General features: G+C 28.3%; 1 protein-coding gene across 3 annotated transcripts in view; it reads left to right on the top strand.

Annotated features, from left to right (window-relative positions):
- Positions 1-27,752, top strand: part of LOC107442454 (endothelin-converting enzyme 2) — a 229,558-nt gene that overhangs the window by 130,170 nt on the left and 71,636 nt on the right. For 2 of the 3 annotated variants that reach the window (XR_015433761.1, XM_087164158.1), the window contains exons 3-7: positions 8,076-8,141; positions 12,855-13,016; positions 15,792-15,875; positions 18,040-18,248; positions 22,745-22,930. Coding sequence is in view for 2 of the 3 variants with exons in the window: in XM_087164158.1 (XP_087020284.1) it covers positions 8,076-8,141; positions 12,855-13,016; positions 15,792-15,875; positions 18,040-18,248; positions 22,745-22,930 (707 nt within the window). In the remaining variant the exon portion in view is untranslated. Of the gene's footprint in view, positions 1-8,075; positions 8,142-12,854; positions 13,017-15,791; positions 15,880-18,039; positions 18,249-22,744; positions 22,931-27,752 lie in introns of all 3 variants that reach the window. The other variant, XM_087164159.1, reaches the window with a different exon arrangement.

Raw genomic sequence — 27,752 nt, 5'->3', positions numbered from 1 at the left:
TAAACTCTGCGTCCGAGGAGGTGGAGCCAAGTGCCAACTCCTGGTGGACGAACTATATATGGAAGAGCAAAAGAGAAAACGTTATCGAATTATAAAGTTTTAATATAGAGGAAAACGGGATTAAACATATCAAAACCAGTTTGAATATCCTAAGAAATTTTAAGTAAACTTATTTTCCTTTTTTCTCCATTTTCTCTGGCAATAAAACAGACTTGATGCTTTTTGTCTTCCTTAAAAGTGATTCATTAAATCTTAATAACGATTTTGTTCATTCCTCGCTAAAATACCTCACTGCAACCTTTGATTTGTATAAAATTTTAACTATTTCCTTAGAGAATTTATAAAATATATGTATTTAATGCGGTGATTACGGAACATGCTGTATAAATTCGTAATACTGAAAAGTGTTTATTTTTTAACATACTTAGACGCTGCTTATAAAATTATAGCTCAGTTTGAGAACGATAGGTTCCATTTTTGATAAATATAAATTGTTTCATATTTTTAAAAACATTTATTGAAAAAAAGTTTGAAAATTTAAATTTTAATTCTTTACACTGTTGTGAACTATCGGAGAACGATAATTGCCCTTTTTTTTAGTATAAATAATTTTATTATCTTGAACTATATAAATAATTTGAAAAAAAGTTTAAAAATTTAAATTTCTTCGAAAGTAATGCAACAAATATTCTTTTATTTATGGTTTGTTTCCACAAGAAGAAAGAATTCTGGTAAAATTATCGAACTGTATGGTAATGACATTTCTGAAAAAAAAAAGCAACATGATTCTGGTGTTAAAAACCAAAATATAAGGTATTTAAACCATTAAGCTGTTAATTTTTCTCCTTATATGATAACAGATTACCAGAAATTCGGGTGTTAATTATAATAGTTCTTATTACCATGCATTAAGAAAAAAATACAAAACTGAAAAGTAAATTTAACCGAATTAATGGTTTTAATGCCATGATTTCACATGACACAATAAAATTACCAAATTTTAGCTGCTTTACCAAAATTTATCATACTATAAAACCAAATTTATTTTTAATTTTATCAAAATCTTTATCAAATCGTTATGAAAGTTGCCGAGTTTTTTTGGTGTTCTCATAGGGCCAGAAACACGATAAATTTTTCTACATTCTGCTTAGTTTTTACTTTATTTTATTTCCCTCAGTGCTTTTAAGTTAAATTTTCTTTTTGAAATATGTTCCTTAAATTCTTCTGGGTAATTACACGCTAGTGATATTAATGATTCAACGCATTGAGGTTTTTAAATATCGATCAAGAAACACTTAGAAAGATTTTTTCAACTTTATTAAGCATTGCTGCATCAGATTATTATTAAATTAAATCCATACAAGGGAACATTTCTGATAGAAATATTGGCTTTGAGATTACATTCTTACAAAACAAAAACAAAAAATTTTTTTCTAGACAATACATTTGCTGTCTGTGAAGTGTGTAAAAATTGCATGAAACAAAAATACTTTTAATCTGAGAAAAAAAATGTTGCTAAAATTACCAGATTATAGTAAAATTTACCGTATTCTGGCACCAAAAATCTTGGAAATTTATACTGAAGCGCTTTAGTAATAATTTTGAAAAATTAACAATAAAGTATAATTTTATACTAAACAATAAAATTTGGTAAATAGGGAAAAATTTGGTAATTTTTTCAATGTCTTAAAGTATGTCATAAAAACCACCTATTATATTAATTTTTATTTTTACTTATTTTTTAATTTTTCCTAGTTTTTTATTTTTAACTAAATTGTGACTTCTAGAACAATAATTCTAATCACCAGAGTTTCCGGTAAGCAGTTACCAAATAAATGTTTTAAGTACCGTAGATATTGGTTTGGTTTAAATAACCTGCATTGTTTTTTTTTATCAGAAATATCGTTACCGTACAGTATGGTAATTTTGCCAGATATTCTTTAGCTGAGTAAGTTTATCTAACAAGTGTACTTTTTCACGCAAAACTTCTTTGAATGTATTTTACCAGAAGTAAAAATATAACTTTGATGAAGTTTAAAACCAAATACTTTTTTTTGCAATCTATCCCAAACACATTGCTTTCTTGCTCCCATAAGTGTGTAGAAACAGAATACAGACCTTTCAACAGAAATCTGCATTAGAGCACACAAATACAGACAGTTGAGATGGTGAAAGTCACTTTTTCCTGACTTTCTTACTGCACAAGAATGGCAACCATATTCACTAGACCTATTTCCAACGATTTTTATTTTGTTTATTTTGGTGACTTTGACATGTCTACATCTTTGTACAGAGAATGGTTCAAAATATCAAAAAGTTAATTGCGACTTATACCAAAACTTCTTATGAAACGTATTCAGCTTTGCATTCGGGCTAAAAATAGGACACTTTTAAAATCTGTAACTATGTTATCGATAGAAATGTTTTTATGTTTATTAAAAATTCCGATAAAAAAATATAATTAAAAAATTATTAATTACATAAACAACACTGAAAAACATAGATTGATTTTTAAATAAAACGTTTAAAAATTGTTCTGACATCAAGTCAAAAAAGTAATCATAGCATATAGTCAACAAATACTAATCCGAAATATTATGGTATACTATTTTTTTCTGCGGCAATTCAATCATCAATTTATTCTTAAATCGAATAATATTGAGAACTTCTATATTTTATTCAAAATTAATAAACAATGAATTTTAAATTAACTTTAAAAAATACCTTACTAAATATTTTTAAAAAAATTACTATTGCTTGCTTGATTTGTGAGTTGAGAACTTAATTAATACAACGTATCTATTTCCCTTAAGTATTTAAAAAGGTGTTCGATAATTACAAAGGTACTATGATGATATTTATGCAGAAAACATCTTTATGAAGATAAATTTTTGGAGCAAAAATTTCGAGTCTCTTTTTGGTGATTAAATTGTAAATGTGATATTCGTAAAGTATATATTCTCAAATTTTCAAATGAAAATGCCATTTTGTAAGTTTCTTGTTTATCTAACACTAAAACAAAGTCTTTTTTCTGTTTAACTAATTTTCTTAAACTGAATAGACTATTCTTTTGGAGAATATTAAAATGGTTCGTTTTAGCCGTGGTGGCTCAGGAGAAAAAGCGTAATGAGGGGAACCGGGTTCGAATCCCAACAGTGTCTGGTCAATATGAATTCCGCACCCGGCTTGCACCGACAACAGTGCTGACGTAAAATATCCTCAGTGGTTGACGGATCATGGACTAGAGTCCCCTTACTGTCAGGCTAACAATTGGAGTTTTTTATCACTTTCCTCACATTGTAATGCAACTGCGGGTTTGTTCCATCAAAAAGTCCTCTTCGAAGGCAAATTTCTCCTAATACTTGATCCAGGATTTCCCTTGTTTACTGGATTGGGTTCCAAATTACATGGGTAGGGAGTTCAACATTGGTAGTCGTAAATTCCAAATTGGGTCGGAGGTTAAACAACGGTTATAAAACAAAATCAAACAGTCCGTTTTTCTTAACGGAAATAAATTGAATATTTTGGTGTGCTTACAAATTTTTGGTTAAAGGTTAATATTTTGAAAAAGGTGGCAATGAGAATAATCTTTATCACAATTTTTATTATACTTGACAAAAAAATCATTTTCACATAAAAAAATTAAAAACGTAGAAATCGGGTCATGCATTCTTAGAAAAGTTGTTTGCTTGCTTTGAAAGCAGACGAAAGACAGACATCGAGGCAAAAGCATCTTTAAAAAGTTCATAAGGTAAATGTATTACAGTAAATCATAAACGTAAAATCAAATAGAATTTGACTTAAAAAATGTCAGAATATAGGCGTCAGAGTTTACAGTTTTGGCAAAATTTCAACGGGTTGTTTGCAAGATATCTAAAAATTGAAAGAAATGTAACCCTTTCTCAAATACGAGGCGTAAAAAAAAATTTTTCAGATAAGGAACATAATCAACAAGAGAAACTTTTTTCTTCCAAAAAATCAGTTATCAATGCTAACTCTACACACAAAGAATATGTTTGATCAAAATAATTTAAATTATTCGAACTATTTAAGGAATGTTATTTACTAGAAAAGAAAACACTATTGCTTTTGTTTTTTGTGTAGGAAACAAATTATCCACCAAGTTTCTTGTCTGGCAGACAAATTAATAGCTTTTAAGTGCTCTATTTTTAAATTTCAATCCCTTAAAGTTTACAACATTTTTTTAGATAAATAGTTCATCTGTTTTACTAATGTAAAAACTTTTAAATAAGTGGAGTTTAAACGAATTTTCTTTTTAAGCATCCTATTTATTTAATTAAAAAAACAAATAAAGAACTCTTCTTGAATTTACTGAGTTTGGAAGAAAAAATATTTGTTTATAACTTAATTCTTTTTTTTTCTAGAACTCCTATTTTAAGACGACTACAGTTTTTTTTTTTTTTCTTAAGTTTTCTAAAAGAAAAATTTTGAAACAAGAAGAAGAATTTGCTCATTTTTCCTAAATTTTCTTTTGTCCAGATGCAGCATAAAACTGTTTTCAGTATAGGTTATGTAAAGGATATTCAGTAATTACAGCTTTTAATATATACTTTTAGAATCTATAACAAAAATAAAATTTTAAAAAAAAATTAACGCATCACAATTCTCTAATTAATGAAAAAATACTACAACGTTGTCAAGCAAACAATTATTATCGGGTACAGTAATATAATCGGATACAGGGTGTGATTGAAATAATCAAAACCGGCTTGTTTGCTGGGGGGGGGGGAAACGGAAGTCGTTTGAAATAATCCCTTTTCACATCCTCGCACGACCTTTCAGTTTCATACGACAATTCATTCATTTTAAATAGATTCCAGAAACTATCTATTTAGAAACAATGTTTAGTCACAATTTATTAAAAAATTGTCCATTTGTAAAATGTTCATGGCACAATATTACCCAAGGAGCTTGATTTATTAGGAAAAATATTTTAAGTATTCCTTTTGAAAATCAAGTAAATAAAAAAAAGTTTTCTTTTATTATTCTAATAATAAAATCCATAATGTTCTGCCTGTATTTTACCTTGAAAATCTCGAAATTCGATTTTTGTCATTAACTGTTTGATGTTATATCAGGACTGGTCTACGTAAATATGATTCTCTAACCAAACATTTCAGTTTAACTAGCTAAATCGGAAATGGCACATTAAAAATGCCTTAGGCGATAATAAAATAATTTTGACTTATGACCCTCTAGCACTCATACTAATAGAAGAAACAGAATAAAATTCTGTGCAAATGTATTATATCAATTAAGAGTATAATATATTTTTGGTTACGGTTACAGCAACAAGGTTCCGAACTTTTCAAATATCGTCGAAACTTTTCAAATATCGATCCTTAAAGTAAAAAAAAAAAAAACAATTTAAAATGGAGTTTAAGCAATAAATTTAGTTCTAAATAGAAAGAAAAAAAAAGGAAACATTGGTTTTGACGTAGCCAATTATTTCGAAAAATATCTTTCCAACATCATTCATCTCTGGTGTTCTACTATAGGTAGGGTAGCGTGGGGTCAATTGTAACATTCTTTACTTAACTATTTTTAACTAACAAAAAATCCAATATATTATTAGTATTAATTGACAGATGAGTAAAGTAGACTACCCTCAACTAGAAAAAAAAAATACTACCTTATTTTAAATGTTTTTATATTAGTTATTAGAACTTTTTGACAGTCGTGCACTTATTACAATTGTCCCCACTTACGGGGTCAATTGTAACAGCTCATAAATTCCACTAAAACATACTTATACATTGTCCCCATTTGCGGGGTCAATTGTAACAGTTCATAAATTCAACTAAAACATAGTTAATTGTACATATTATCATAGCTGTGATATATTTTTAATTGATCAAAATAGTAGTGATATTTCAGGAGTAAAAATAATAATGAGCAGAGACCTAAAGGATTAAACTTTTAACTTTAAGGGGTTAAAAATTTTAATTTATGCTGTGAAAGGTGACAAATAAAATAATGCACATGCAACATAATATAAATGATATAGGAAACTATTGGTGGTTCTTTAAGAGTTAAGTAATGGTTTGTAAGCATAAGATTATTTATTTTCAGCTGTTACAATCGCCCCTTTACTTATTGTTACAATCGTCCCCAAGACGCCATTTCAGCTTCATTTGTTAAAAACAATGCTAGTTAATTAACAAAACTAATCTTTTTTTTTGAAATGTTAATTAAGGTGTCCACTTACATATTCGGTTAATAATTTTTATTTGTTTAAGCAAAATTACTTTGTTGCAATATAATATTCTAATACCAAAAAAAGTACTTACGTAGTGTGAAAATATCTTTTGTGATGTAACTCTTTCAAAAGTACATAAAAATGGTTGCCATCAGGGGTGTACATGTAGATTTATTAAATACACCTTGTGCGTCACCTAGGAACCTAATCTATAACCCGACACTCGAAATTTTTGCTCTGTTACAATCGTACCCTGTTACAATTGACCCCACTCTCTCCTATCACTTAAAAAAGATGTAATTTGTTAGTTTGAACTTCGGAATTGAAATTTCGCAGATGAAATCGTAACTATGAGAGAAGTAGTATAATTGTTTTTAACACTGTTCTGGAGAGCAAAACTTTTTTTCAGTTTTCTACAAAATTCAAAATTTAAAGCCCTCCTCTGAAGCGGTATACTCCCCAGATGTTGCCAACGAAGTTGTTTTATAATCTTCCTTATTTAATTTAAATCGATTTACTTAAGGGAGCATGACAAGCATGTAAGTTACCAAGCATTCGTTGAATCATCTATTGTTGCCTATTGCACCCTAGCACATAAATTTAACTTTTGATAATGTTGAAACTCTTTTCACCCCTGTCACATTACCCCATCTTCATGGCCTTGAATCTTGTTTCATTTATATGAATGCCTATTCTCTTGGTAATAGCATCAGTTCCTCCCAGCTTCTGCATTCCGCTTGGAAATGTATCCTGTCCTAATTTGCTTTCTTCAGCCATTGTCGTTCCCTTCGACTGTCATGGTTTTTTTTTCTAGTTCTGCTTTCCTCTTTATTTTCCACTTTTCGTCGATAACTTAGCGTTTTTTTTTTTTTTTTTACATTTGTTTCGTTTTCATCATTTGTTGCACGTAGATGGGTCTTAATAAGGGAAGCTGTGTTTAGAATGTTTGGAAGATGGCGACTTTTACTTGTCAACTTTAAAAGCTAATGCAATATTTATATTGACAAGTACATTTTTCTGTTTCAGTTTCTAGGGATTATTCGCTTTAAGTATGGTGCTGAGATTTCACCAATAACTGAAATAAGTTTGAAACTTCTCTTCATATTTCTCCATAACTATTTGTTGGTAGTGTTTCTTACATGCGCTTCATATGGCTTTATTAGGAATTCAATTCAGAAAATTTGTCAGCTCACTGCATCACAAAGGAGCGGAAAAATAACAAAGAAACAATTCAACAATTTAGGTAAAGTGAGCAAAAAAGAACAATAAACATTTGAATCAATAAACATTTCAACAATATAAAATTTTAAGCATTAACATGAAAAAGGTAAAGTTAGTGACAATTCATGAGAGTTCTTGCGTCCCAATACAATTTAGTGACATTCCCACTTTTCTGGGAGTTCCTATCTAGTTCCTTGCACAACAAAAGGTGATCAGAGTTTAATACACCTGTGTCACAAATTGGGCACAATTGGGAAGAAGTTTTATGTTATATAAATGTTCTGATAAACAATCGTGGCCTGTTTTAGGCCTAAAATGGGTTACTGCTTCTTTACGGGGTTCGTAACAGAGAATTACTGGGTTGTATTTGTTATAAATCTTACAGAATGTGCATAACAAAAAAAAATTAATGCATTTTCAGCCACGAACTTTTAGAATTATTCGTATCTATTCTAGTGTTGATTCTATTCCATTCTAGTCTAGTCTATTCTATTATAGTGCAGGTATAAAAAGTAATGTTATACTGTAAAATATGAATTCAAAGAGTTACTATTATTATTTATATCTATATTGATATAACTCATTGCATTTTATAAACATTTATTTCAAAAAAATTATTTTGTTTTAATTTCAGGTAGATTGCGATTAGCCGAGCGCATTGCAAGCAAGACCTGCTATAGCACGGAATGTATTAAAGCAGGTGAGTGATCAATACGAATTGTTTCTATTCTAACTAAAAAGAAACTCTGCTTTTTACTTATAAGGTTTCACGCAGCATTTCGAAAAGATAAATGCTATTGATATTAATATAAAATAAAATAAATTACAACTTGTTAATTGTTGACTCATTTTCGAATAAATAAAGCAAAAGCAGATCTTAAAGTATTGATTGGAAAGAGAAAAAACATCATCTACCTACCAAAATGTGATACATTATATCGACGTTTGCTCTTATTTTACCACGTTTATATTAACTTGTCTTCGTGCATGTCTGTTCGGGTGGAATTTTGTAATCGATTTTAAACTAACTTCCCGACTAGCTACAGATTTCAAATTTGGCACATAGTTTAGAATTGGATGACAATGCATGAAAATGAAGAGAAAGAGGACATACAAAGTAAAATAAAATTAAAAATTAAAGAAAAATTAATATTTTCGCGATTGATTGTCGATTCGATTATTTCAAATTAGTGTCACATGTCAGTTGAAAAGTTTTGTGCGCAGTGAGTGAAAAAATTGAGATTTTGGAAGTGAGTACAAAAAAAAAATCAAAATAAAAAATAATATTTTTAAAAGCCACGTTTTTGTAGGGGAGAATAATAATTAAAAAATAAAAATTTGAAAAACGAAAAACGTGGGGCGCATGAAATACATAACAGTACATATACACATACATATACACATTTTCCTACTCATACACATGCACAGCCACCTACACATCCACATGTACATCCACATACACATGCATATACACAAACATATTCCACATACACATCTACATTCAGATACAATTACAGATATACATACACATATTCTCATGAACACACATGTACACACTAATATAACATTACTGTTGTGTATTTCATGCGCCCCACGTTTTCCGTTTTTCAAATTTTTATTTTTTAATTATTATTCCCCACTACAAAAACGTGGTTTTTAAATATATTATTTTTTATTTTGATTTTATGAATTTTTGCATATCCCTTTAACGCAGATGAGTCACCGATTTCCTTTTATTTTTTTTCCCTAATACTCTATTTACAAGCAAGAAAATATTTTGGTAATTTTAATTCTAAAGAACAGTCTAATAGATGCTAAGAAATCTGTTAGATTATCGGATTGTACATCAGAGTTTCAAAATTATAATAAGCATCACTTTGGGATTACTTAATGAAGCATTTTTAAACAAAATCAAATATTAAGTTATTTCACAACTGAATAATTAATCAATATTAGATTTTTTATAAAGCATTTAGGCTCTAAGAAGAATAAATAAGTTCTTATATAAATCGGCAATTACTATTCTAAGCACCTTCCTTAATGTCCCTTTACGCCAAGCTCATTACTTTTTTGGCGACAACTCTCATTTTTAAAAGGATAAATGAGAAATAATTGCCAAAGCCATTATGATTATGATCCTTTTCTTGTTAAGTTTCTTAAATGGAGTTTTATTTAATACGGGGCATTACCATTGAAATGTCTTATGAGATTTCTTTTTTTTTTTTTTTTTTTTTACTTTTTCAGACATGAATTATGAACTTTCAGTCTGGGATTCTGCATAATTTAAATGCTATTCTAGGATAATTCTTATTTATATTTTGTTGGCAACCCACTAGATAGGACTTTTCACCTTGTGAAATATTTCTTACAGTTAAGTTACGAAAAAAGTTCCGAAATTAAGATTTTTTATCTTCGATATTATATAATTTTATTAATTTCAGTGCACTTATCAATAATTCAATTATTATCCTATTCTCTCATTGCTAATATCCAATAAATAACATAAAAAATCTTCTCGAAGAGCTTTTAGCTTTTCAAACAAGGAACTTATGATAAGTTAAATTATAAAACACTTTGTAATATTTTCTAAGATATTAATACGCGTCAAAAGAAGGGAAAAGATTAGGGACTTTTCTTCTTTTTTTACTGAAGATTTCCCTCTCATTTTTTTGAGGATTATAAAAGTATTTTCTTATCCTTTTGATAAAACGTGACATGTTACGTAAAAATTTTCGTATAATAAGCAAAGAGTTTTCTTTTAACTCAAACAACTTAAGTATGATGAATAATTTATTATTTTTGACTCAACGCCATAAATAGATGCTTCTCCCCCCCCCCTCCTATTTCAAAGGAAAAAAAATTTTTTTACAAAATGAGTGAATATAGTACTTTAATACGTTCTTTTAAGTTAGTTTACGTTCTCTTCATACTTGAAACTACTTAATAAAGAATATATAATTAAAGAAAAAGTTTAAATATTACATCGAAAACAAATATATTGACATTTCAGCGTGGTCGAGAGGCTGGAGTCGTCGCCCTTGAAAGATAGAGATACAGTGTTCGATCCTCAGAACGCTAGGAAAATTAAAACTTTCTAAAATAAACTCCTTTATTTATTATTTCTACATCTTATAGAAGTTTTTAGAATGTTCTAATATGTCATTTTCTGTTCCGTTATTATTCCTATATAAGACTGGGTGTTTCAGACCAAGGGCCCAGTTACTTTGTTCACTGTACTTTGTAGGTGTTGTATAAATCTCTCCAACTTTCTAGACTAAATCCTATTTATTCTACGTGAAAATATAAGTTTCCACTTCTGTTTGAAACGGTATTTTATATATTAAAATTATTATTTCAAAATGCCTATAGTTGTTTTTTTTAAATAAACATATAATCTTATAATGAATGAATATATTACTTTAAAAAAATTAAGTTTTTTACATACGTTGAAGTACTTTGCAAAAACTATATAATTTTAAAAGAAAATTTAAATTCCATATCAAAACTAAATATGTAACTTTACAATTCTGTTTTTATGGGTGCTTAATTCTTTGAAGTAATTATTTCAAATTACATATACTTCTTTTTCTAAATAACTTTATATTCACATACTGAATGAATATTGTACTTCAATTGATTTAAGACTGTTACATACTTTATAAAAATCATATATTACATAATTATAATTATATAATTATAAGTTTAATTTTGTAAAAACAATTAATATGCATGTTTACACCTCTGTTTTTATAGGTATTTTATTTTTTAAAGTAATTACTTCAAAACACGTACACTTTATCAGACAAATTTATATTACATTACAAATAAATATGTTTGTGAATTTATTAATTACATGAAAAGTTATTTTTATTTTTAATTTTTAACATGTTTTGAAAACAGGTGATAAAAATCTCAGTAGTAGTCAAACACGTAGGATCTCATGTAAACATCAACTAACGATCTCCTCGATTACTGTCCATTAAACACTCACATAAATGATATATTTTAAAACAATATGTAACAGCAGTTCACAGTAAACCAATCACATTACACACATTTTTATGGAGTTTAAATGTATGAATTTACACAGTTGTTTTCAATAGATTTTTCCTCTAAAGTGAGCATTGTGATAAACTGTTCTATATGCAGCTCCTGGACAAATTATTAGACGCCCTATAAGATTCTATGCAAAATCTTAATTATCATGTGATATTATACAGCTTTATTTGGTTTTTACGCCACTGAAACCGGTATGCGTTTGTTGATTACTTTCGTGTATCTATTGGTTAAATTAGACGATGCATAATATAAACTCGACGATTAGATTAATTAGAAGATATATTTTATAAATATAAAATATTTATTATATCAGGTGTTTATATTAGTATATTATAATAATTAGATGGAATTTTTAGACGCACTGCAGTGTTTTAGTAATTGTATGTTTTGCACGAATTTATATGCAATACTTTTATATATTACATACATATAATGGGTTTTTATTCAGGAGATTTTTTATATACTTCCTATCTGTGTTTATTTTTAACGTATTGCATTACAATGTTAACCAACTGATACACGAACGTAAGCAAGTGTAAACCGGTTTCAACAGCGTAAAAATAATACAGCTGTATAGTATTACGTGATAATTAAGATCTAATATATATAATTCTCTTACGTGGCTTCCAAATTTTGGCTGTATTTCTTTTCCGCCAGTGGCAACGTTTGCTTTGTTTTGTTTACGTTACTATTTCTCTTACACGGCGAATTGACCAATGATTGCCGTTAAAAATGTCACATGCTAAATCTAGATGAGGTGGCTAAACATATAGCGCTTTTTAAAACGGAAACTGAAATAACCAGAGAGCATCAGCTGCGGCAATCTCATACTATTAAGCTAGGCAGAAGTGAGTAGTCTTTGTCGATAGATCTCTATTTTAGTATTTTGTCGAAAGCGCTTTTTTTCACGAATTTATATATTAAGAATTTATTTGACGATTTTTGATTTACATCACGAATTACACTATAGCACATTTATAATAGGTTTAACGAATTACATATCATTTACTTAAATTCAAATTTATTGTAATGACTTAATATCTACTAAAAAGATGTATTTTTTTTTAAAAAAGTAAGTTTTTACATGGATTTGAATAATTGTTTTGAATTCTTAGAATTTTGTGCATTTGCAATGTACCTAATTTAGTAGCGAGCGAAGCAAACCATATAAGATTGCGTAGCAATTTTCGGGGGTTGGCGAGCGTTAGCGAGCAGGGGGCGCAGCCCACTAGTTTTACATACAATCTTATAGTGCGTCTAATAATTTGGCCAGAGACTGCGTGTAATAAAGTCTTCTCACTAGATTTATGTGAATGATTTTTCTTAAAGTCAATTGAAGTAATTTTATTTTCAGCGTCCCGCATGATAGAGAAAATGGATCCATCCGTAGAGCCATGTGACAACTTCTATCAATTTGCTTGTGGAAATTATTTGACCCGAAACACAGTTCCGGATGACCACTATCTAAAGTCTACCATACAGACCATGCAGGACGATATGTACATCACTCTCAAAAGTACTATTTCTTTTATTATTGTTGTTGTTTGTCGTTGATTGAAAATGCGATTAAAATAGAAGTGATAATCCTGATTGGATGCTTGTTATCGACGTCATAGAGAGTATCGATTCTAATTGGCTCAACTGTTATTTCCATTCTACTTCGAATAAGCCTATCCTGTCAAACATGAAATCCATATGCGATATCGCAATAGATTATTGTATCATGTGATAATCTCGTAACTAATGAATTTTTGTAAATTAATAAAACAGAGCTCAGGGGATAGAGCGTTCGCCTTCCAATGAGGTGAACCGGATTCAAATCCCAGCGATGGCTGGTAGATACAAATTCCGCATCCAGCTCGCAACGACCACAGTGCTGACATAAAATATCCTCAGTGGTAGACGAACCATAGGTTTGATTCCCCCTGCCATCAGGCTTACCTTGAGAGGTTTTGGTGATTTTCCTCTCCATGAAACACAAATGCGATTTGTTTCATCAAAAAGTCCTCCACGAAGGCAAATTTCTCTAATACTTGATCCACAAGTTCCCTTGTCTTCTGGATTGCGTTTAAAATTACAAGGCAGCGGAGTTGAACATTAGTAGTCGTAAACCCAAAACTTGGGTCCACTGTTCAATGACGATTATAAAATAAAATAAAATTAATAAAACACGTAATTAATACTTAGAAAAGCAAAAGAAATGAGCTATTAATTTTCCTTTTTTACTTGAAGGAAGAAGACAGTAAAGCAAGCCTAACAGCTATACCATTAACGCGCCATTTTGTTTATAAACAACCAGCTGGAGTTGGGGTTATAGGGCAGGAGGTTGTGTATCAGCGATCTTCTCCTCCAATTGAGAATATTCAATTGTTCAATCAAATTTTGCATTAATGTAAGGCGTTCAATTTAACATAAATAACTATTTATTTTGTAAAAAAAAAGTGCTGGATGCAGTAAATAATTTCCAAAAATGCAGTGGTTTCAAACTGTTAATTAAAAAAAATAATCTAAGAAATTTATTCATAGATACATTGATGCGTGTGTTATGCTATGAAAGTGTAGTTCAAATTTTTGTGAAACTGGCCACTGCAGTAGTCTGCACTAAAAGATAACATGGTGGAAAGTAAGTAAACATTAAATTTACGCCAAGACTCCTGTTTTCTTTGGTATGGCTGGAATCAGGATTATATACTGTTATAAAAAGTGATGATATGCTGGCTACATTATAGTATTGATTTGATATTTAAAATTGTTTAAAATAAGTAGTGGTTATTGAATCATTTAGTTGCAAAGACACACCTATTTTAAGAAACAAATATACCATATGCAGATTTTTATGACTGGAGTGAGCTATAGGAAAATAGTTTTAAATAATTAATTTAGCAACGATTAATTCAACGATAAATTTAAAAAACTCTAGTTGTTTAGAAATAAGTAAAAAATATTTTGAAATTGAAATTTGAATACTGCAATTGAATTAATAGAAATAGTTTTAAAAACCGCCCTTAATGCCGCTTTAATTATGTAGGGTAAACTAACCAGTGAAGGAACACTTAAGCTTCGCTTGCCTTTTAAAAAATCATATTAATTTCAAAATTCGTAATTTTAGTTAAATGACAGTGTCAACATATTTGTTACTAATTGCAAATTATGTAAAAAAATTGTAGAGAACTTACATAATATTGTTTTAAAGTTTTAGAGGTTCAAATAACAAGTAGTAAGAAGGCCAAATGAAGGAACAGCTTTTACCAGTGAATGAACACCCAGTAAAGGAACACTTAATTTTGGTTATTTTTTAATGCTCTTTAAGAATTTATAAGCCATACAAATATTTAAAAACAAGCCTATTCCTGAAATTATAACATATAAATACTTGGAAAATGTTAACTTTTTTTCTGTAATCATGAATTGAAAATTAAAGTGTCAACATATTAACACATACTGTTCATTCACTGGGAAATCTATGCCGAGTAAAGGAACATGCCTGTTCCCTCACTGGTTAGAAGTTGTTTTTCGTATTTTCAACATACTTTTGATGCGGAACATCACTAAAGGTACAAGAAAATTAAAGTTTATCTTTTATTTTCATTAACTTAAACCAGTAAAGGAACACTTGTTCCTTCACCGGTTTTTCATCGTTTGGTGATCCAGTGAATAAACACCCCCTTATCTCAATACTTTATTATGCTATGATGCTTAAAAAAAATTAAAACATAACTTCAATAACTATAATTTGAATTCTCTTTTTCACAGTGAGAAAAATAAAACTATTACATGCAATTAATTCCATTTCAAACATATAAATACAAACACTCACCTTATAATTTTTTCAAAGAAACAAGGTGTTGCAGAGATAATAACAAATTCAAGAATTTTTCCAGTGAAGTCTATTTAACCAGGTAATCCAAAACATTGCTAGATGGCTTCCTATTGTTTGGCAGTAAGCTATTGTTACCAATCAATCTAAAGAAAAACTTTCAAATTCTTATTTTTAATCAATATCTGTGAAATGTTCCTTCACTGGGTAGTGTTCCTTCACTGGTTGGTTTACCCTATATATGTAAATAAAATATTACATAAATATATTAATCAATTTTTATCTACCATTAGCATTCATATTTATTATGAAAAACGTTTATTTAGATTTATATTTGACACATTGTCTGTATTTTTTTTCAATGCAAATCAATACGTTATAGAATTTATGAATTTAGGTGAAAACGTAACAAGAAATAATGCATTATAGATATATTTATACGGGTATCAATTGTATATTTATATTTGTTTTCAGAAATCATTGAAATGCCTGCGTCTTTGAATGATTCTGAAGCTATATTAAAAGTAAAAAAATTATACGCGTCCTGTATGAATACCAGTAAGTAACATTTTTGTTTACTATTTTCTTATTTTGATTTTGCTGGTCATTATTATTGAAATTTATTGCATTACACGTTTACATAGATTGCATGCTCCTGCAGACTTTAATTAAGAACATTCATACATATGTATATATATATATATATATATATATATATATATATATATATATATATATATATATATATATATATATATATATATATATATATATATATATATATTCCGTGCTTAACGAGAATCCTAAATAATCCGTACTCAGGTTTCCAACCTTACTAACAAGTTTTTGGAGTTCGAGGTTGCCCCTTTTTAATCATGATCAATCCATTGTAATTTCAACACGGTTCCAGAATACAGATTTGAGATTAATCTAAGCATGTGTTTATTCTATACCGATTTAAGATTAATCAGAGTATGTGCTTATTCTATACGGATTTAAGATAAGTCTAGGCATGTGTTTATTCTATATGGAATTAAGATTGTCTAAGCATGAGCTTATTTCATACTGATTTGAGATTAGTCTGAGCATGTGCTTATTCTATATGGATTAAAAATAGTCTAACCATCATTTTATTCTGCACGGATTTAAAATTAGTCTAATCAAGTGCTTATTCTAACCTCAATTGGCAAGATTTCTGAATTCGAGCCAAAACATTTTAAATACTCATTGAGGAGTGATTATAGAGATTTTCTAAACCGACGTCATTCCACTTACTTGTTCACTGGAAATCCATCAATGATCAATAAGTTAGATAACAACCAATTCTAGCCACGTTTCAATTGAGCTGGGAATGCATACCGTCCAATAGGAATAGTGCAGACAACTTGTTGCCATTCATGATCACAAAATTACGACAATTGATTGATATATTCTGTACAAGGTTGGACATTGCCTGGACATTAAGTCAGTTCGCTTATTTTAATTTCATTAGTCATTGTGAGTAACTATAAAAGAAGATAGAAATTTAAAATGTTTTGAATTGGTAATTCAAAAACGAAAATCAGCTATACAATTATTTTCTTTCTCTTGCTATTGTTTGATTTCTCTCAACAAAAAGAAAAATTCTTGTCTTTATAAGCCCTTTGCACCTACATTATAATTGAAAAAAAAAACAATTTCAAAACATATCCACATTAAAAACAACATTTAAGACATATTTTGACCTAGTGCAGAAATGTTATTGACCAGATGTCATGACCAAATGTCATTAACAAAATATCTAATTATTTCTATATTTAATTATTTACTGCAATATACTAATGACGAATTTTCGTCATGAGAGTGGTTATGTATTAATAACAATATTATCAGTTTATTTTACGTGCGCCATATATTATTTTGTTTACAATGAGGACATTTTCGTTATTACTGTTGTTATTTAATGTTTTAGATCAGTTTTATTTAAGTATGTTTATGATTATTTGCCATTCGTGAGACTAAAATTATTATAGATATTTGATGTCTCTGAATAATAAAATATCATTTCATCTTGTTTAATTGCATGTTTGATTACTGAATTCATTCATCCATTTGAAATTATAAATACAAAAGTTTTTTTTCCTTCTAATTATCATTTCTCTAAAAATTCTTCATTTCAAATTAACTTTTTAGTTTAAATAAAGAATAAATTTTGTAGTGAAACATTTTGAAATAACCTTCATCACAAAGATATTTTATTTAAACATACAAATTTTTTATCCCCCCCCCCCTTTTTTTTAAACTTAACCTATATTGCCCAAAAGCAGTCAAAATGACTAGATTGTGAAAGAATAACTAATGTGCAAATAAATTTGATTAAAATTAATTTTTTATATTTCTTACATTATTTACAGTTACATAACAAGTTATTAGTGAATATCAACAATAAAAATAATTATAAAAGTCACAAAATTCTAAGAAATTGTGTCATTATATACATCATTGTTTTTCTAATTGAAATTAAAAGCATTTAAAATGACTTCCTTGGGCAATCTAGTGTTAACTAGATTACTACTTTACGCTTATTTTATAACCTCTAAGTCTTTTTCAGGGGTTGACTATTTTTCAATAATAGCTTTCATTCTAATAATAGCTGATTTTGCAATTCCAAAACAAATTCAAAAAAGTCGATCACTTTGATAGTTTTTAATTCGGCTTTTAATTTGCTTAACTTTTATCTAAGGTAGCATAGAGGATGGATCTGTCAAAGTCTTGAGGGAATTACTCACAGATTATGGAATTGGAGACTGGCCCATATTAAATGACACTTGGGACCAAGCAGATATATATTTAGAATGGAGGCTAGCCATGCTGCATGTCCATCAGGTCCAGCCCTTCTTCCATACATTCGTTGCACCGGACGATAAGAACTCTTCCGTTTACTTGTTACATGTAAGTAATTTCCTGTAATCATTGAATAGTCAGGATTTTTGTAGAGATTTCATAGAAAAAAATCATAGAATATATGTTGAGGGCATTTTACATTTATTATACATGTTTTTAACGCATTAACTTAAAATGACTAACTTAACATCTAAAGATTTTATTGGATCATAAATATCGCGAGAGATTCAATGAATATGTCACCGAAAATGTATGAAATTAGGCATTCTATAGAAAATTTAAGCATTGTTTGGAATGCCTAAAATCAATCGCTTAGGTATGAAATGATTAATATTTCATACATTGTCTAGACATTCTATAGAATGACTAATAAAACATTCTCAATGCCTTTTACGCAGCAATTAGACGTTCTATAAAATGCCTGGGATTCTATGCGAAGTATGAAATATGAGAATTATTATTTACTTTGCTTTGTCATTGTATAAAAGGACTGGATTTTCTATAGAAAGACAGTTTTTCATACGTTGACAATAACATATATCTAATATAATAGTATGTTTAATGTAATAATATGGGTAATATACGCGTAATATGTGTAATATATACAGTGTGGTCCTAAAATATATGTCAAAAATGTAAATGTATGTAGAGGGGACCAAAATAAGCATATATCGTATAGGATTGTGTGTGCGGTAATGCCGCCTTGAGCCGGTAGGGAATCTAATTTCCTTTTGTCTTTTTTAGTTTCCTTTGATTCATACTGCTTTACAAGTTAGTGCTTTAATGTGCCATTACCATACACACATCCCTTTCCGAAATATGCTTCTTTATGTTCCTTCTACCTACCTTTACATTTTTGACTTATATTTTAGGACCACCCTGTATATATAATGTAGAATATCTCATACAAGAATTTCGACATTAAATCATAGCTTAAAATAGATTTTATTATTAATTTTAAGGCATAGAAATTGTTCTTTCACAAAGGAGAAAACAATCCAATTAAAGATTATTTTCTGAAGTATTAAAAGATCATTTTCTGTAATAATTCTCAGAAAATATACTCAATAATAAAATACAGAAAATTTCTTGAAGTCTTAATGACGTCAGAATCGAGATGTTCACATTCAGCTTTTTGAATAACGTTCGATTATGTTAAAAAAAAAAATTTTTAAACCAATATCCATTCATAATTCGTAAAGAATAGCGGCACAGCCCAAATTTGCGTGCCTTTTTCATATTTTTATGGCCAGCAAATTCAGTGCCAGTACTTAATGTTCTTGCTGTTAAAAACTTCAAAGTAAAATGCGAAATTAGAAGTTATCTAAAATCATAATATGCATATTTACTTGAAATAGCCCTATTTTCTTATAATCGATTGGCATTAAAGAACATTTTATGATGCATGCATATATATCCCGAACCCAATTGGAAAAAAAATTGATTATGTGATGAGAGATTTTTTACTTCAAATGTGATAAGAGATTTTTTACTTCAAATATGATAAACTTTCCTATAAAAAATAAATAAAATATTTTATCGTCATTACATTCTAAATGTAGTGCAATTTGCTTTTTGCTGTAAAACGTGATACGTTACATTTATTCCATTTATTCCTTTAAATATCACTCAATTCAATCACTTTTGTAATCATTCAAGTGAGAAATAACTCTTTTTTTAATATTAAATTTTAAATTTTCACTCCCTTTACTTTATTTTGAAAATTAATAACAATAGCAAGTAGAAGCTTTCAATTTTAGATTGTTTTTAGGTAGAAAGGTAAGGAAATTGTTATCATCTTGGATACTATTAAAGTTATTTACGGTTAATATGACAATTAGTTACTGAAAAATCAAGTTTTTTTTATTTTTATTACTTATACAAGGAAATATGAATTTGTTTTTCAATGATGTATTAAGAACTCCGAGGATTTCTTATCCCAACCTAACTGGGTTAAGGTAAAAGGAAAATCTCTCAGAAAGATATTAAATTAAATTAAATCCAGTAAATTTGGGAAATATTCTATTTAGAACATTGTCGATATTGATTGAATTAAATCGAATTTTAATGACTTCAGTATTTGCATTAAACATTGTAAGGTCAACATCGAGAATAGAAAGGCATCCAACTAAATATGCTAATTTAGCTTATTATTTAGGCACAATGTTAAGTAATTTCAACCGGACAATTCAGTAAGGAAATCGTACAATTAAAATTTTATTATTTTCTTCCTCAATATTAAGCTTTATTGTTTCACTTGTCGTGCTTTAAATAAATATATTATTTTTCTTCATTTCTTTTCAATGGTTAAAAACACAGCAAAATGTTAAATGAAGAAATAATTTCAATTCATTAATTTCAATAGAGTCAATTCAGAAAGGAAATTAAAACGTTATTTATTTTCCTTGAATACATTACGTTTTTTTTTTTTGTCACGCATTAAATAAATTTTTTATTAATTTTCCTTATTTCGAACTCTAATTAGAGCTGCCAAATGTTGCAAAATATTAAATAATGCAGTAATGTCACTTTTTAAAATTATTCAATAAGAAAACTGTATAATATAAATGACATTCGTTTTCTCCCTCAATATTAAGTTTTTCTACTTCACTTTCCGAACTTTAGAAATATATATAATGTCAGTTTTCTTTCTTCTCACTTGATAAAAAACCGATTAAATGTGTTAAATAGTGGAGTAATTTAAATTTGACAATTCAGTTAGAAAATTCTACAATTTAAATAGCATTTGTTTTCCCCCTTAATATTAATTTATTGTTTTTTTCACTTGTCCGACTTTAACGAAAAATATTACTAATTTTCATCGTGACTTCAACGGTTTATAGAAAGGTCAAACTATTTTAGGCAATTTCATAAATTTTCACTTAAAAAAATAGTAATTTTGCTTCATCCGTCAAAATTATAAATTATACTATTTCATTTCAGAAACATATCGAGGTATTTTGTTTACAGCATATTTTCTTTTATTGTTATCTTTTTAGCAAGTAATATATTGAAATTATTTGCAAACGTATATTTATCTACTTATTTCAAGATATTAAACTTAATGCATCAGAATTAAGTACCAACCTAATTGCTCTTTGCATAACCGTAACGTCTTAAGGGGACATTGAACATCTCGCTGAACGAAAATGCAGCGTGAAGTGACTTTTGCAATAACTGCTACAAAAAATTTAATTTTAATGATAGGTTTCTAAATTTTTTAATATTTATTTGTTAGGTTTTTTTAAATGTATTTCTGCAGTAAAATATACAAATTAAGTTAGACAATAATTTTTATTCATACAATTTATAGGCAAATTTTTTGTTAAATTTTCAAATTATGTCATCAGTAAGGTACATATAAAACTACAACTACTCAATATAATTGTCTGAAAAAAATTATACACACAATATATAGCCTAGAGTATACAGTATACCTAAAATTAGACTAAAATGCACATTTTTTTGCAGAATAAAAAATTGACTGTTTCAAAATACCAATTTTTGCTGATTTTCGGCAATTAAATTTTACTCCAGATTTCAAAATGTTTAAATTTTTAACTAAATTTGAGGTTTACTGTATAAAACAATCAATGATGTATAAGCCTACCAAGTTTTATCTTTTTAAATTGTATAGAACAAGAGATATATGTACCTAAGTAACAAAAAATAATGTTTTGAGAAAAACAGATATAAAGGTAAAAAAACATATAGTTAAAAATAATTCATAAATTTAAAGCTCTCCAGCACCATAACTTGTTTTATTTCGAGGTAGCGGGTTCGAATCCCACCGTAACCCTGGATGTATTCTTTGTGATGTCTTTCTCTGAATTGTTCTATCTGTATTTTCTACTTGACAATGACTTATAAGCCTATATTGAGCACACAAGTCAGCAAATGCATGTAATTTCAATAAATCAATAAATAAGTTAGATTCCGTCACTAACGATCCACAAAAGAGCTTCTTTCTTTATTTCGTTTCTAGGCGCAAGGCAGAATGTAAAGCAATTAATACTTAAAAAAGATAGTTGAAAAGGATAATATAGGTTGTAGTTAGATTTATTTAAATTATATACTTTCATATAAAAACTCACTTAAATTTAGATAATAAATTTTCCTAAAAAGATTTCGTTCCTATTTTATATTTTTTTTATTCGACTGTCTTCAGACATTTTTGCTTAAAAACCCATAATTAACACACACTGCAATAAAATAGAACAGCTAAATTTTTCTTTCCTATGATGAGTATTTATTCATAAATACTCATCATAGTTATTATTTTTACCTTCTATTTAGTAATTTAAGTCAAGAAAAATTATTATCTAAAGAAGGACATTTTTTGTAAACCATAAGTTTTTAATTTATACTTTTGTTAATAATAATATAAACTCTTTCTAAACCTGTTTTATTGAGTTTTTTTAATTATTAAATATTCCAAATTCTGTTTTTAAAAAAAATTGATAACACTTGCGTATTAATCATTCAAAATGCTTGTCCTTTAGATTATTGTTCTTCAAATAATCCCTTTTCTTATGATATTACAGGTTTATTCAGGTTCACCTATTCTTAATACTCAATACTACTTAAATCAAACAGATCCAGACTACGTAAGATACGTTTCATCCTATAAAAACCTGATTGCAGAGACAGTACGACTGCTAAAAGCCCAAGAGGGAAGAGTAAAAAAAGACATTGATTCCATGTTGGAGTTTGAGATTGAATTCGCTAACGTATGTATATATATCTTTTTTCTTTCACAAAATCTGAACAGGCTTAAAAAAAGCGTACTACAACAGAACAGTTCAATTTTATAAAATCTTAAAATTAAAACATTGAACTTCAAAGCTGTGTTGCGTTTTTATAGATTCGAAATGTAATATGGTCAATTTCAGAGTAATATGGCTTGAAAAACTCAATGAATTAAAACTAAAGAAATAAAGCAAAGTACAGAAAGCAGCTTTTAATAAATTTAAATTTGAAAAAAATGTTTGAACTTTACGCAAAGTGTTTTTCAAGATATGTGGTTTAGAAGAACTTTTATCTTAAATACTAAAAGCGTACTTTACTTCATGTCTGTTTACAGAAGGTGCATATTTTTAGCCTGATTGTTGGTGTTTTCTGAAAATAGTTATTAGTGAATACTAAATTAGTGAGTACTAAACTGGAACTACTTATTTAATCTGGTTTAATTAGAGTTACTAATTTAATCTTCTTCAAATAAAAAATTTATTTAAATAGGGTTTGTTTCTGCAATTGTTTGGAAAAATTGTTTTAGGGAAAAAAATTTCCCTTTACAAGATATTCAATTGACAAATAGAAAAAAAGAAAAATTAAAATAGAAATTCACACACATCTAACCTATCCTTCTTCTTTCAATCTTCCTTCCAATTTGTTGGCGAAAAATTCATATAAAGCCTATTTTTTATACTAAATAAAAAATATGTCTCCTAAATACATTATTAATACAGTTTATTATACAAATCATATTGCAACATTACAGATAACTTTTACAGTCATTTTTCAAAAAATAGAATTCAACTTCACTTAAAAAAATTTGGTTAGCTATATTTTAGAAAATCTGAATTAACCTTGTTATAGCAAAAGGTTCAATTTTAAACATTTTTTCGCCAAATAATTAAAATAATATTGAATACATAACTTCTTTATCCTTTATATTTATGGTAATAATGAATGAGTTATATTGTTAAAAAAACGAAGTGAAAACAAAATTTTGCAAAAACTTACTTGTTTTTATTTTATATTAACTGTTCTAAGTGCTTACAGTGTGCCCAAGCTTTTTAAATCTTATCTTTCTCTTAACTATTGCAACCACAGCAAGTTAACAAGTTGACGGCGGTAGAAAATGTACTGAATTAAATGCAAATTACTGTAAAAAATACCGGCACGCAATGTGTCCGTATTTTTCACCATATGATCTATGGTTTTTTTACTGTAAAATTTCATGAAGCAAAAAAATTTATATACTGTGATTTTTACAGAAGTATTTACTATAAAACCATTGATTCCCTATAATATTACTGTTAAAATTTTACGATAGAAATTTATTTTACGGATGATTCACCCTGGATGCCATTACTTTTTACCGTAAATTGATCCGGTAAATTCTTTACTGTGTAGTTTTTGTTTGTCTTACCATTTAAGCAGATTTAAAACTAAGATAGTAATTAGTTTAGTTAGAAAAAATTTCAATTTAAATTGTTAGTGCATAATATTCAAATTGTTAGTGTGTAACATTAGCTCATTAGTACGGAGTGACGTGATATTTTGCAACTGTAACAAATCTAATTTTATAAACTCTTCAGTTTAAATGCATACTTAAAAAATAATTATTTCAATGTTTTTTTAATCCTGTGAGTTGGAAATCAAATTATAAAATAAATGAGATATATTCTCAAAATGTAGATACATTGTAAACATAGTATCAACAAACAATTGTATTGTAAACATAGTATCTGTATTGATGCATGCATTGTAATACAATCCAATTAGTTTGAATCAAGGTGAAGATATATATCACACATTGAAGAAGCCAACTACATAATTCCTGGCATTGTGCAAGTTGGACCTGATTGATGTCGCGTTGACCTATAAGTCATTGAAAGATAATAGTGCGATTGTTGCTGGTCGGCAGCCATGAGTATTATATTCAAATCACACAAACTAATGCTACTAATTATCTTAATCCTTTGATATAACACTTTCATTATCTCGGGCCCGGGATAACCTGATTAGATGGGCGTTGGACTGCTGTTCGAGAGAACTGGAGTTTGAATCCAGCCGGCGGATGAGTCCTTGTGTATTAAATTTCTCACGAAATCCTCCTAGTTCCTATGAGAAATCACTCTGTGGATACTGATCCAAGAGTTTCCTTGTCTTCCGGATTGCGTTCAAAATTACAAGGTTACGCAGTTGAACATTAGTAGTCGTAAACCTAAAAATTGCATCGGCTGCTCAACAACGGCTATAAAATATTGAAGTTAAAATCTCGTTATCTCAAAAGTTAAAAAATGCTATCAAAGTTATTTGATTATCGATAATTCCCCTACCGAGCGGGATTGTAATCAACATTTTGTTCTGTCAAAAAAAACTAATTTTATGCATAAATAAATAAATAAAAATTGTAGAACAAACAATTGCATTATAACAAACTGATTTTTTTTATTTTCAGCTACTGCATTCAATTTAAAATAAAACGCATGATTTTATATGTATATATTAATAATATGTTTTCATTAATAATATATTTCATGAAGTACACAAAGGTCTTAATTTTACAAAATAAAAGTGCTAATAATAGAATGATTGAACTACCACTTTTTTTCAAATGAAGATAGGATGTACTGAGTCAGAGCTCCCAGGGGTAGTAAACAACTCATCAAAGCAAATAAACATTTGTCTGATTTAGCTACCACTTCAGTTTAAATGCTTTTAATCCAGCAGATCTTAGATATCTATGAACCAGTCAACGGATTATTGTGATGACCAAGAACATGATAATATTATTAATACGAAAAGAAAATTGGCAAAACATTTTACACAAATTTTGTTGCAACTTAAACTATTTTAGCGGAAAACTGGGAGCCCTGCTATGTGTTATGCATGAGTAAATGCAAATAACTTGAATAAAACACATACAATAAAACAAAAATGTGCTCACTATGGTTTCGGTTCTATAAACAATAGTCTTCCTCTTTGTCGAAACATAAAATGACGGAAGAAAACAAGAAACAAACGAGTTGCAATAAGAAAGAAATTAGTTTAATCAATAAAAGTAAAGAGACAGCTTAAGATAATTAACCATATCGTATGTCGTTAAATCTCAACCTCAGACCTCAGAATTTTTTTTAAACTGTACTAAGAACTCCTTCGCCGTTTTTACTAATATATGTGGAATCGGAATTAATCCAAAGTTTACTTAAACTGGTGTTAATAAAAGTGGTATTAATCTAAAGTTTATTTAGAAAACTTGTGAATCATTACTGGTATTATTCAGGTTGGTGGCTGGTGGGAAAGTTTCATGGAGGAATTCACTTTTTATTTCTTTTGGCGAGAATTCCAAATTAGATCCATTTAAATTCTTTGGTTCACTACGATGGAAAGCTTTTTAATTAAGTTAGTTTTTTTTATTCGTTTCTTTCATACAATTCGCCTAATAAAGTTGTCTATATTCACGTTTCTCTTTGCTTCGGATTTCTTTACCAACTTTCCCAAAATTGCTGGAATGACTTGTCACCAACCTGTCGTTTATAGTAATCTACAGCTTGAAATCTTTACTTTGTTCGGAAATGAAATTGAATTTCCTCATGTTTTCGGAAGCCACCTCATGCTAATAAATTAAATTAAATAAATATTTCAAGAAGCATAAGCATTTTTAAGTTTTGTCAGAGAACAAAATAATTCAATTTATAAGTAAGCAAGGTAGATTACTTTCATGGTATTGTATAAATGTTTTCCGCTGTATGGCTCTAATAATGGCTCACACTAGTTCAATCAGTTTAATAAAGAAAGGTTTGACAAAGATCCTAAAAAAATTATTGAGCAATGTTTCCATATTGTCAAATGTACACAAATCTCGAGTGTAGTTCAATAGTTTTAAGCAATTTTTCTTTTAATCTAATTTTCAATTTTAAGGAACAATTCGGTCATCAATTTTTATGCAATCGGTCCAGATATCCAAACACAGAGAAAACTTTTCCTGTAGGTCGCATTTACGACCAAAAAAAAAACGTGACGACAAGCCCGTCCGTCTTTATACATAGTGGGATTCATTAGAAACCTCAAGGTGTTTCGAATTAAGAATAAATATTTTGATAGATAAATAAATAATTTATTTTGAAAAAGATATATAATATAAAAAAACACTGAATACCTTCTATCTTTAATCAGATAAAAACTAATTCCAAAATAATTTGATAATCCCGTTTTGTGAATATTCAGTAATTTTGCGTAAAGTGAATACAAAAATCTGCTACAACTATTTCAATGAATTGGAACCGACTTTGCAACTTTTATATATTTTTTATTACTATTTAATATAATATTTTGTACTAGTCACATTTTATTATTTATTTATAAAAATTTGCTACCCTTTTTAGTAAATATTCAATAATTTTATGGTGAGAGAATACAAACATTTCAAAGAATTGGAAACGAATTTAGAATGCTTATTATTTTATTATTACTATTCAATAAAATTTTGTAATATATTTTTTAATCTTAAAAGTGTGTGTTGCAATAGCAAAATGAAGAAAATACTCTTACCTAAGATTTAAATATAAATTATTTCAGCTAAAACTGTAGTATCAAAAAAAAATTCACCTCAACTCTCTATAATTAAGGCATGAGTCAACTGCTGACGAACAAACTGCCTATCATTAGTCTGAACTTATACACATTGCTAATGGATGAGGTATGATCCATTTCTGGATAGAATCTGGATGGATCTAGGTATGAATTTTTTTTTCAGATGTGACCATTTTGCTAATTCAAGTAAAGTTTTTAAGCATCTTGCTAATCATTCCTCTACTTTTC

This window comes from Parasteatoda tepidariorum, chromosome 5, assembly GCF_982258835.1.
Source record: "Parasteatoda tepidariorum strain Cologne lab strain chromosome 5, Ptep-v5.0, whole genome shotgun sequence".
In the NCBI taxonomy this organism is placed as follows: Eukaryota; Metazoa; Arthropoda; class Arachnida; order Araneae; family Theridiidae; genus Parasteatoda; species Parasteatoda tepidariorum.
This window is presented reverse-complemented; position numbering and strand designations above follow the sequence as displayed.